This window comes from Balearica regulorum, chromosome 10, assembly GCF_011004875.1.
Source record: "Balearica regulorum gibbericeps isolate bBalReg1 chromosome 10, bBalReg1.pri, whole genome shotgun sequence".
Lineage (NCBI taxonomy): Eukaryota > Metazoa > Chordata > Aves > Gruiformes > Gruidae > Balearica > Balearica regulorum.
The window spans coordinates 20,547,498-20,560,499 of record NC_046193.1 but is presented as its reverse complement, the minus strand read 5'-3'; the positions used below and the strand labels follow the sequence as shown (position 1 = coordinate 20,560,499).

At 37.5% G+C, this 13,002-nt stretch overlaps 1 protein-coding gene across 2 annotated transcripts in view; it reads left to right on the top strand.

Moving 5' to 3' along the window:
- The window catches only part of CNTN3 (contactin 3), a 113,399-nt gene that overhangs the window by 73,668 nt on the left and 26,729 nt on the right, over positions 1–13,002 (top strand). For both annotated transcript variants that reach the window (XM_075762461.1, XM_075762462.1), the window contains exons 6-9: positions 194–378; positions 8,393–8,529; positions 10,790–10,919; positions 12,110–12,260. In XM_075762461.1, the coding sequence (XP_075618576.1) occupies positions 194–378; positions 8,393–8,529; positions 10,790–10,919; positions 12,110–12,260 (603 nt within the window). The remainder of the gene's footprint in view (positions 1–193; positions 379–8,392; positions 8,530–10,789; positions 10,920–12,109; positions 12,261–13,002) is intronic.

The following is a 13,002-nucleotide window of genomic DNA, read 5'->3' as shown; positions in this document are numbered from 1 at the left end:
AGCATATGGAACAGAACGGTACATGCAAATGAGTTGCCATAGTGTCTGGCCATCTGTCATATACAGTATGAATACTGCTTTTAACAAAAGCTTTTAGTCGCCTCTGAGCTTTATTGTATATTAGTTTGTTTCCAATTTTGACAATCGAATACTTGATCTAAAGCTGTTTAAAATCCCGTTATTTTCTTTTTAGCCCTGTGCCTCAGATTAACTGGAGAAGAACTGATGGTCTGCCATTTCCAAGTAAAATAAAGCTGAGGAAATCCAACGGCATGATTGAAATCCCTAATTTCCAGCAGGAGGATGCAGGACTATATGAATGTATTACTGAAAACTCAAGAGGAAAAAACATTGCAAGAGGACGTCTCACTTACTACGGTAGGAAACTTTCTTCTTTCCATGTGAAATATAACCCACTCTAGGGTACTTTTGGGTTTATAGCTTCCGCAATGCAATATCAAGCATTTGTACTTAAAAATCTATGGCATCTTAACTACTCGCAGAGAATGAGAACTTCTGCACCGCGTTTTTGTATAACACTTGTAATAAAAGTCCAGGCTCAAAAGGGTTGCTAAGCATAGCGTAGAAAGTGCTTGTGCTTATTTTTCTATGATGGAAAGACTTTTTTTTTCTAAACACTTCTTATTGCTTTATTGGTGAAACTTTAGATTTTCAGTCAATTGGATTTATTTGGAGAATCATTTAGGCCTCATATTTACAGGAAATACAAATTTTATCTTGCTTTAGGAAAAGATTACTGATGGATATTGTCAATCCTTTGCTTTCAAAATGGCCAATTTTATTTTAAAATAAGTAAACAAATGAGAGAATATAATCCAGCATAGGAAATGAAATAATATGAAATTTAATAGCTGGAAACAGAGAGAGTCTCTTGTGCATTTAAGGCTATAGAGTGAAATGAGTATCGGCAGAGCACGTTGGTGGTGTTTTAAAGCTAGAGTGATTTGCAACAAAGTGGTAATTGACAATTTTTGTTAAAGCCAAGTCTCAGCAAATATCATTTTCTTTAGGTAAATTGCAATTTGAAAAGCGTTTCAGACTGTGCTTTGGAATGCTATTCCACAGGTAGGAATATATGAGAAAAGATTATTTTAAAACTTGTATGGAAAAGCACAGCGCATAGCTACTGTGCAACTTCAAGCAAATGTTCTTTCTGTTTACTACTTCTGTATGGGAAGCTGCTGTTTACTAGAAGGCACAGAGTGCTGCAATGTAAATTTTAGTCAATGAATATTTTAATTTAAAGCACAACAGATTTTATGAGAAGGAAGGAAAAAAGAGACTTCTCCCCCCTCAACTTCCAAATTAATAGTTACACTGAGTTAATGCCCCATCATTGGAAATGTTCAAGGTTAGGTTGGACAGGCGACTTTCAGCAACTTGAATTTTCCATATACCAGTTGTAAGTAAAGCATGTTGAGAAATCCTGTGAATAACATAGGACAAAAGATCTAAGATGCTTGATCTGCCAGTGTCATCTGTCATTCCAAACGTGGTACTAGGCATTTGATTTTATAAAGTGACTTTTATTTGCTACTTTAAAGTTTCAGACAATTTGGTATTCCTACTCCAGTTTTGAATCAGGGCATTGTAAGACACATCAATGTAAGCTACATGCAAAATGGAGTAGATTTGTTCATTAGTTCTTGTGATGTAATTACAACAGTGGGCAATCTTGAGATATTTGACTTGCTTCCCAAATGTTGTTTTGCTCGTTAAAGGGGACAGAGCTGAAACAAAGGATGTCACTAATCAATACAAGCAAGCAAGTTGCAGTTTTGCGACACGTAAATCACTGTGAACATTTTCATTACAAATCCAGAAAGGGATCTGAACCCTCAAATAGAGTTCATATTCCAACGTAAATGTCTACCCATATTAGATTAATCCCTAATATGGATGTTTAGACTAAAAAGAATAATGAGACCTGTAATGGTATTAATGGCTCTCCAACTGTTTCTTTTCATTTGTTCTGCTTAATGACACCCATTCTGCAGAATTAAGTAGATTTAAGTAATCTTTCTTATTTTGTTACTTGCTTTGTTGTCACAAATAGAACGCCAACAAGTCTGTGTTCAGGATAGGATCATTTTAACGCTTCTTGATAATTTGAAGGATTTTCATTCTGTTTGTGGATTAATAATGTTCTATAACTGAAGATGAATCTTCTGATGGCTTGCCACTGTGTCTGATATCAAAGCTCAGAAATCTGTCTGGTAAAGAAATCAAACCATATGCTACTCAGTCTTCCAATAAAAAAATCGATATTTAAGGAAGTTGTTCGAAAAGCAGATGAGAATTTGGGGAAAATTAATGCAATATACTGAAGACTTAGAATAAAAAACATCCATCTGCTAGAAAGTGCCAACTCTGGCAAAGATGACTCAAATCTGTGTGGTAATGTTAGTGGATGTTGGGTGCTGTTATAACATTTTGTTGGTAGAAGTGTAAGACGTGTCTGCTAATCATATATGGAAAAATACATGCATTACAAATGGACAAATTCCTTTTTATTTCAAAAGTGAAAATATTTATTTTTCTCTCCTCAAAAGAACAAAGCACGTTTCTGGCTTACCCAAGAAAAGGTATAAGAAGCATTGGGTTTATTATTTTCCAAGTTGTTTTAGTGAAATAATGTGAAAAATATATCTTTTCAGGGGAAAAAAAACAAACCAAAATTTTTCCATTTGACTGAAAACCAGAAGGTTTTCCTTTCTTTGCAGATTTTAAAGATTCTTTGTAAATGAAAGATAAAGCTAGTCCTAAACAAAAGCTGGAGACATTTCCTTGCTTTGCTGTGAACTAAAGCACTCTTATTCTCCTCATTTGTTTTATGAGCTGAAACTGTAAAATTTGAATTCTGAAAATTGGAGTTTTCAGTGCATAAATAGTTTTATTAAAAAAAAAAAAATCAGTTATGTTTTCTGTGCTATCCTGCCTCTTCTTCCGGTAATGAATTACAGCCCTGAAACCACAAAACACTCGAACATAGGCTCAACTTTAATCATATTCATAGTCATTTTCTCAAGAATGCATATAAATTTGGTTTAGAAATTCTGTACACATCTGTAACTCTATGAAAAATAAAATGTGTCTGTTTTTTCTAATATCATTGTAGGTTTTAAATATGTCTCAATCCATAGTTGTAAGTTGATAATTAAAATAGATACTCTAAAACAGATATTTTGGGTTCTTTCATAACATTACTAACAGACTATTAATCTTCCTTTTTTCTCATGAAAGATTTTATCAAGAAAAGCCCAACATTAAATGTTCAATTTTTTGTCCTTTGTACAGTTCCAACATTTGTTTAATGCCAGTTTTCTCCTCAGGGGAGTTCAGAATATGCTAAAAATACAACAAGATTATCCAACTTTGTTTTAATATATAACCTGAATATATAAATAATTTCTTTTCCCTTTATTAGTATAATTGTTTTTCTTTCCTTGAAGAGATAATAGAAGAAGAATCCATGGAGACGTTTCATGGCATGGAAAAATGAGAAGAGATGAAACAATTACATTTTAGTATTTTAAGATACAATTAAACATGTAACATGGTAGAGATACATAAAGCAATTAAAGTATAATTGAAGAAAAGATATTCTTAATTAGCACGTGCTGATTTAATGGAACTCACGCTTGACAGTATCAAGGTAAAATGTTTAATGAGGAGAAAAATTTCTGCTACTGTTCTCCTTTTGCTCTGTAGTGGTGGTCTGTAATAGCAAAGGCGAACCCCCCCAGTAATACTTAGACTCTACATAATTTTTTAGTATGTAAAAAAACTCTCGTATGTGTCGTTAGTTACTTTGGTAATAATGTACCCCCAAAGCTATGCTGAAACTGCATTATTCGTGTATGTGGAAGAGCCTCGCTCTTTGAAGCTTTTGTCCTATAGCCTGACTCTGTCTTGTTCATGGAGATGTCTTCAAAACATCAACTACAAAACTATAAATGACTAAATAATATCAAGGGGTTGCTGAGTTTGATCAGCCTGGAGTTTAATTGTAGATACTGTCTAATAATTTAATTGACTTGCTACAAAGACAAATCATTCATCTTTCATACATACTAAAACCTTCCTCAGTGATGTAGCAGGAAGAGAGCATTGAGAGCAGGAAGAGTTGCTTGAGAGCATTTTTATTTTTGAATAGAAGTCAAATAATGGACATCTTCAGAAACATGTTTGATGCTTCTCTAAGCCCAGTTGTTTTATCAGAACTAAGTTATTTATGCTTAATGTTACTTGGAGTTTTGAGTTAAAATAAGGTTCATCACTGCTGTAGGCATCAGTATGGGTGTTATAGCCTGACTTTCAGATACACTGCCTAGAAAAATGAAGGTTACATTTTCTGTTTTTTTTTTTTTCTCAGTATGCTTCATAGCTGTTTTCTCTTGAACTATGGAAAGTTCCTTTTGACTCTGATTTATTGCCCAACTGCTGAGCTATGCAAAGGTGTTTTCAAAGGAGATTTCCAGCTCAGCTTTCAGACTGTAAATTTCAAAGTAAAGGTATGGGTATAAGCACACTTCATCTTATGTGCGAGCCCCAGTTAGAGGCTGTTACGGAAGAGCTTCCCGTAGTCTTCTGCCTCCAAGCAGAGGCATGGCAGACCTCAGTGTTCTCTGGGAGAGCGCAGTGTCTAGACAAAAGTCACAGGTCTGAAGCTCTGCCTTTCCCTCATGCTATTCCTATGGCTTACAGAATTAGAAAGAGATTTTTATTGGAGTCACCTACTCTGAAGGAAATCGTATATAAAAATACGTTTTGACATGCATCATGCATGGTCCCCACAAATTATTTACAGATTAGATCTCAGCACAGCTTCTGAAAAGCATCAGCTTCTTCAACCATTGCTTCCAAGAACTTTGTTGCAGTCACTCATTGCAGTTGGTTTTCATTTGCATCAAACCCCAGAGCAGTCGTACAAAGGGTTTCTTAAAAATCTTTAAAAATGGTTCTTGCTTTTCTTATGGCCTACAGGGTGGCCCTAGAGTGTAATGAAGCAACAGTTGTTTTCTTCAGGAAGACCTGCCTGGACTAATTAGCTAGAAGAAAAGGATGATCGTAGCCACCAAAAAAAAAAGATGACCAAGTCTTCTCACTGGGATAAATTTTATGAAGTTACACGCTTCTGTGACTTCTTGCCTGGGTGGGCATGAGCATTGCAAGGAATATTTTAAGCAAAAAAAAAATATGAAGCAAGATAGAGTCTGGTGCTTTTCCAGGTGACTGACCATAAGCCTGACAGCTAACCTTCTTTAGAAAATCAGTTACCTACAAGGATTTTGTCCAAAGGGAACTTCGTATGGATCTTTGATGAAGATTGCACAGCAAGTTCCCAAGAATTCTTAGTATTACCACACAATACAGATTCCTGTCACAGTCTCAAACCCTGCACTACAAACTCCATTAAAATTAACTTCCAACCTCTCAACTTACAAGACATCGTATTTTTATCTCAATGAAAGTATGTTGCCTATTTGCCTATTCCTTGCTTAAGGAGGAAGGAGTGGTGTCCCTCAGGAAGATCTTAGTTACACACCAAGCCAATGCAGTAGCTCCATAAGAGAATGAGGCTTTGTTACCAAGTCATGAGTCTTCCTTCAAGAGCGCAGATGTGGCAGTGGTGGTGGAACCAGGTGTTTTAAATCGGTATCATTTGTCTAACATTGACTAGACCTGAAGAGGAATAAAGCCGTATACGCAGAATCGTTTAGGTACAGTCAGGCAGAGCTCAATGGAAAGGGCAGTGATGGGCTTGGAAAGTCGTGCTTATCTTTTGAGAGGATATATAGATCTACTGACACATGACCTTCTGTCTGCACTTTCCTCAGCTGCTGCAATGTGGCCATCTTTACCTTGGCCAAGATTCAGAGTATTCAGTGGAATATTCCCAGCTGGACTTGCCTCTGTTTAGCTGCCTTTTCAATTTTGGACTGGTTAGTCGAATTGTTCTTTTTCACAGAGTTTCTAATACTTTTACAGCCACTTTTAAAGACTTTGAGATGTGGCAGTATGAAAAGGGTATTTTTCTTTCTGCTGAATTCCTTCATCGGTAATTTGAAGAGAAAAAGAGCCTTCCTCAAGAAAATCACTAAAGTCTGCATCAGCACTGTCTTGCGAATGAACAGCACCATAGATTTCTCACATTGTGGCTTAGGAAGCTGTGCTGTGTTCACTTCTGGTTTGAGTGGTTGTCTTGCTCCCATGCTTTCCAAAAAGACCCAGTTTATCATATCTACCATGGAGACTTGAGAAACCCTTCCATGGAGACTGCCTGACCTAAAGAATCCTAAAATGAGGATTTATGGTGTAGACAATGTTTTGCTCATTAATGGAATTGAATCCAAGATCTTGAACTTGAAAATAAACTATATTTAACCTACTTGCAAGTGGAGATAGGGAACAGATGTGAAATATTGCACATATATGGTTCCATCAATAATTCAAGCACTGTTGCTTGTTGCATAAATATTTAGGTATGCAAAGTGCAGGAAACATGCAGACACGGAGTCCTGAGCTTTCATCCCCTTGACACGTGGGGCAAATACGCCAAATGACAATGTGAGATAAAGCAATGGCTCTTTCTTGAACTCCAGTGTTGTAACATTAACTTTCAAGATTTAACCAAAATTACTATCGGTAAGATAGTACGTTTGTCTGATGCAAAGGTCAGATTATCCTCTCATTTAGAGCTGACCTTGAGAGAGTGTAAAAAATATATCATCCCCAAATCAGTGAAAGGCATTAATCCTTATGGGGTATAAGGGACATGCAAAACAAATGAAATAATAGAGTGCTTCACTGTCAGCAAATATTGGTTGAATTCGAAAACCTCCTAAGTTAATACCTCAACGAATACATTTTAGTAAGTTCTTCTGTGGGAAGTTATTCCTAATTATGTGTACGTAAATCATAAATAGTATTAATCCTTGTTATCATAAAAGTATGGTACTGTACACAATCGTGTTGAGATCTTATCGCTGTATTGCAGAATATGTAATGAAGAGAAAATTTGTATGCTAGAAAAGAGTGAATCTTTTTAAATGAAATGAATACCAACCCTCATCCAAACATTGGTCTGCTGGTCTTGAGCCTATGGCAATGGACCAGGTTCAGCTCCCGGCTGTGCTGCATGCTTCCCTTGCGGCCATGGGCAAGTCATTAATTTCCCTGGTCTGAATTAATTGCTGGTGTAACTCCATTGTAGTAGGAAGTTCAACAGGAATTAATCTGACCTTCTGCGCTTCTAAAACTCTTCTATTAAATAGTAGTATTTTCCTGCATCACCAGGGACTTTTTTTTTTCTTTCCTAGTTGTTTTGATACAAGAGTGTTATGAGTTTCCTAAATTATCAATTTAGGAAAATCTTTAAGGTAATCAAATTGACTCCAGAAAAATCTTTTGCCCTTAGCTATATATATGCAACTGAGTTTCATTCTACCTTTTATCTATTTTCTCCATACGCAATATCTAGAATTACCTTTTCTTGGAGAAATAGCAGATACTGAGATTATAAACTTTACAATAAATTGAATAAATTCAAAGAAAATTCACGTCAATTAGCTATAAAACAGTGTTGTGCTGTTGTGTGAAATAGCACTAAAGGATTATACCGTTGTCTTTCATGCAGTGATGTTTATTTGCCAAGTGACCTTTTTTTTTTACCCTATGAAAGCTGTAACAGATGTTTTCTACTCTATCTTTACAGTTTTAATTGTATTTTAGGTAATTCTGAAGGATGTATGGTATTAATACATCAACATTTTGTTTAAAAATTAGTGATTTTTATGGACTTTGATAAGGTTATATACTGGTATGCATCAGCCAAATGCTGTGCTAATACTAATGCTTTCAAAAAACAGTCTCATATATCCGTGTATTCATACAGTTAAGTACTGACTAGCATTAGAAAACAAATCAAGTGGTATTTAGAACAGAGGCTGACATACCATTACATTTTTTTTAGGACTTAAAGGATTCTGTTCAGTATTAATTTGATTTAGCTACATCAATTAATTATTTAATTAGTTCCATAAAATTATTTAATTTAATTAATATTTACCTCAGTTTCAAAATTGTTTATTTCATCATTAGTGATTTTAATATTAGTTTCACTAGTTCAGCTTTAGTGATCCGTAATCTCAATTTTCCTTTGGTTTACTGCTTGTAATAAAAATGTATAAAAGGAAGAGTGAGTAATTTCTTTCATTAGGTGACTTGAAGCAGAACCAGTGAGCATCTCTGGTGGTACAAACCAGTCCATGCAGAAAGCTGATGAGTGCCATGCAAATTAACCCTTTGCTTCTCATATGGAACAATAACTTGTTAGAGTCTTCGTTGTTGATGTGTATTTCATCTGCAGCAAAACCTCACTGGATCCAGACGATAAAAGATGCTGAAGTTGCTGTAGAGGACACCTTGTTCTGGGATTGCAGAGCAAGTGGGAAGCCCAAACCATCGTACAGGTGGCTGAAGAATGGAGACCAGCTGTCAGTAGAGGTAACATTCTGTTTTGAAAAACATGATGCTATGTAAAATTAACAGTACTCCATACAACTATGACAGTTCACAAAAGTCCGTGTAATTAGTCATGAGAAATATTTGATACTGTTTTTCCTATATTTGTCAAGAGCATCCAGATGGAAACTTCAACAGCCGCAGTACCAGAAACACAAATTAAAATTATGTTTTACTAAAATATCCCAGCTAAACGGAGATTTAAAAGCAATGATCGAACCATACAAATAAATATATAAGGAAAGACTGGGGAAGGAAGCTAATTAAAGTTATACATTAACAACCACAAATGAGGGATAGAGAACTTGAAATGAGATACAGAACTTTTATATACTTACCACTGGCATTTCATTAAAGGTAATGAGAAAGCATGTTCATACTTCTTAAGGAAGACAAAAATCCTAAGAATTTTTGATGCAAAGAGTGAAATATAGACAGGAATTTGCTTTTAATACAATTATTAAAGTAAGTTAATGGAAAGTAATGCGTTTGGTGACAGGGAAAAGAGGTTGTACTGAGAAGGTGAGATACTTGGTCTCCCAGATCAGAAATGCAGAAACGCATCTGATACCCCTATTGATTTTAATTCTCACTGCTTCATTGGGAAAACTTCCCAGTTCAGGTAATCAGGAATATAAACTGTGGGCACTAGCCCATCGCAGGAGGCATTTTGTCCCTGGCCAATGCATTGTGTTCGATGTTGGCACTCGGAGTTGAAGAAGAAAGAGCAACTGCTCAAGTGAATTCAGTGGATGGCTCTGAAAAATGATCTAAGCACTGAAAAACATTTCTTACCATTCAGAGTACTACAGTTACATGCTCACTGAAAGGAATGGCAGTGTTTTGTGGGCAGGTTAAGCGAGGGAGTACAAAATCTCATCCCAGTGATTTAAGAGCATTGTTACCATATCACACAATGTCACTAAGGTAATGTGCTTTTTTACCTCAGTAAGTGCAAAAATACCTTTTCTCATTCAATTTTTCCCATTTCTCCACTTTTGAGCATTGATGTCCCGCCTTTTGGCATGGTGTAAGGGCATAAGCGTGACTTACTCTGGAAATACTTAAAGGCTGTAAACTATAGGACTAGCTCTTTGAAAGCTAGTGCTGAGGAGAGATCAGGAGTGCTCTGTGTATCCTGATCAGTTCTCTTCAGCTCCTTTACTGCAATAATCCTTCCTCATGGTGGGTCTCCTCCACAAAAATCTCTTGCTGATGTTCAGCTTAGCTCCCCTTCTCCATAAACAAATCCTTTGTAAGGAAGAGTAAGAAGAGCAGCTTAGGATGCTAGAGGGAGGATCAAGACATGGAGACTCAGGCTTGTTCCTCTTCGGGACTGCCTTTGTCCTGTGTCCAACTGACTGAGTGGCTTGCAATAAACTGGGAGGGGACCTGTCAAGGAAGGAGCTGAGCTGAGCTGAGCTGTCCTGGCTGCCCGTAGGTAGCCGCAGTCACCCTGCAGTGGGGCCAACAAAGTCCATGCCCTTAAGAAAAGACAGAGTGAGTACCATTGCCTTAGGCCTGGTGAGCCATGACCAGATCAAAAAAAAAAAAAAAAAAAAAAAAATCAGAAAATGTGTTTGAGTGTATAGTTTGTTCTTGAGTTCAGTATTGTTCACTGATTTTCCCCAAAGAAGTTCCTTTGGTTTTGTCTTTATCGCTGGTTCCTTTTCTCACCAGTGCCTGCCGCTCCATCCTTCAAATTAGTCACTTCTTATTGTAATTCATACAGCTTTCCAAGAATAAGCAAGGTGAGAAGATCCCTATACTTCAGTAGCTTTGTCATTTCTAAGGCACTTAAATATGTGTCTTCCGTTTAATGGCTGTTGGAATTTTTTCTGCATAGCATTACAGAGAGCTCATTAGCAAATGGCATGTGTGAAATCTCTAAATAGTACAAAATGCCAGTGCCATCTGTATAGTTTGGATACTCTGGTCTGTCATGAGGAGCCTAGTATGATTTTGTCCATACTTCTGGGGAAATACAAGGCAAAGCCTCTGTGCAACTGAGCAAGTTTGAAGAATTGATTTCATACACTGTGTTGCTGTCTCCATATTTGATCACTGTTGCCATACCGTGATGCACTCATGTCACTTATTTTAGAACTATTTTAGTCATGAGACTATGCTGTTACATTTACCCTATTTATTGCATTTATGCTGTCCTATTTACATTTCTTACTTATTTAAAATTTTTCACAGGAAATATATCATCAATAAAGATATTTTTCTTAATATTCAGGGAAGGATCCAAATTGAAAACGGTGCACTTACCATATCAAATCTAAATCTGACAGATTCTGGCAGATACCAATGCATAGCTGAAAATAAGCATGGTGTCATCTATTCGAGTGCAGAGCTCAGGGTTGTAGGTAAGATTTTCCTTGTTCACTCAAACACAAACCTCATTCTCCCTCTTCACACCCCCTACACCTCCCTCATTTTCCACCTTGTCATGATCTCAAATTTAACTTGCTGAGATGCTATCACCGAAGTAAACCTTATTATCATCCTAATATCTTTATCTGCAGTGCCGAGGAGTTGACTCATCTGCTTCCAGAGGATTTGCAGTCCAATCATTCATTGCTTTAAAACAGAACGCAGCTAAATTATTAATTAGGGGAAGAGCAGAGATGGGGGCTTGGACGCGGAGATGAAAACCGCTCGCGTGGTCCGTAGGCAGCTCTGGCTCAGCACGTCAGCCAGCTGCACTCACCTTCGGCACCGCGGCCCCCGTGCTCCCGGGGAGCCGTCTCGTGTAAAAGCAATGGGCTGCTCTTGTGTGCAGCCTTTCCTGATCGAGGGGACAACGGATTGTCATTCCAGCGGCGCGTGTTTGAGTCCAAAATAGTGACTGAAACCGCCTGTTTGAGAGAAACGCTGAACTTGTGCCTTACGCACTCGTGTGCTTGTGCGATTTCTACCTCCAACGGGGACGTGAGTTATTTCCTTTGTGTTGTTAAGACTGCAGTCAATCAGCAGGCAGTTCCCTCAGCCTCGGTCTCCTAAAACACTGAATTTCCTTTTGAAGTTCATTGTTAGTATAGGTAGCAGCCATGTGCCTTTTCTCAACTGTTAGTTAACACAAACTATACCCATTCAGAATGAGCTGCGCTGTAATTTTGGGTCATCTAACGTATCTGATCTGACGTGCGTTCCCACACGAAACTAGAAGCCAACCAGCTCCTTGAGTTTTAATGCGGCTCCTGGTGCTGACTGCCCTCCCTGGGCTCACACAAGTCATGGACACTCACTGTCAGCAAAGCGTAAGGTTGGGCACGTGCTTAACGCTCGCTGGGTTCACCGAGCTTCAGCTCCATCCAGTCGGTGTGACCTTCTGGGCGTGCTTCGTTAGGTGACGTACTCTGCACAACTGAGACCTTTACTTTTTTGTACCAGTATACTGAGGAGAAACACGTAATTGTGCCATAGAAGATCCATTTGAACTAATTAATCTTTTTAATTAGGTTTGGAATCCGAGAAGTGTCACATAAGTGCTCAATAGTAGTATCAATGTAAATACAGGTGCTTTATTTCACTGTTACTATCCCTTCTGTTGTAGCTTCTGCTCCAGATTTTTCCAAGAACCCAATGAAGAAACTCATCCAGGTTCAAATAGGCAGCACAGTTGATTTTGAATGCAAACCCAAAGCTTCCCCTAAGGCCAAATGCTCCTGGAAGAAGGGAGGTGAGCAGCTACACGAAAATGAAAGGTATCAAGTTACATTGGTTTATTTGTTTTAATCTTACAAAAAGCTTGTTTATGTCTTTCTATGCAATAGTGTCATCTGTAGATCCAAATAGTTGTAAAGTCTCTCTGAAGTCTGTCTAGCTGGGGGCATTGGTTGTTGTTTTTTAATTGTTATCGTATCTGAGCACTGAGAGTACCTGCATATTGCTTTCTTTAAGGTCAAAGGCCAGATTTTCGGTTTAATGTAGAGTTTGGCCTGACTTAGAGAGAACCACATACTGATAGAAAACTTGAAAGGCAAAGCCTATAAAACAGTACTCAAAGCCTTCAACAAAATGCTCTGAAAATGCCAGCAAGGAAGCAGATGAGGCATATTACAGCCACGGTGATAATGTGGCTGAGGAGAGGGGGGAAGTTAGCAGTTGGGAGGTCCAGAATAGCAGATGAAAACAGGAAAAGAAAATTAAAATACACTTTCAGGTTCTTTTCAAGCAGCCATGAACTTTATCTGTCAATGATAACGTATGGTGCCATTTCGTTAGTGTTTACATGATTGTGAATGTGTTTTGGTGTGAGTAATTCTCAGTGGAGAGTTTGTGATTCACCTATATCCCTACCTACATGTAAACATTTTTTCCAGCAATAACCATTAAGGCATTATTGAATTAGTCATAAACTAAAATTGCACAAGTCACGGACTAAATCATATAATCAAACTGTACAGAAGTGTACCTCTCTGTACGCTGGAGCAGCCATTTGCTTTG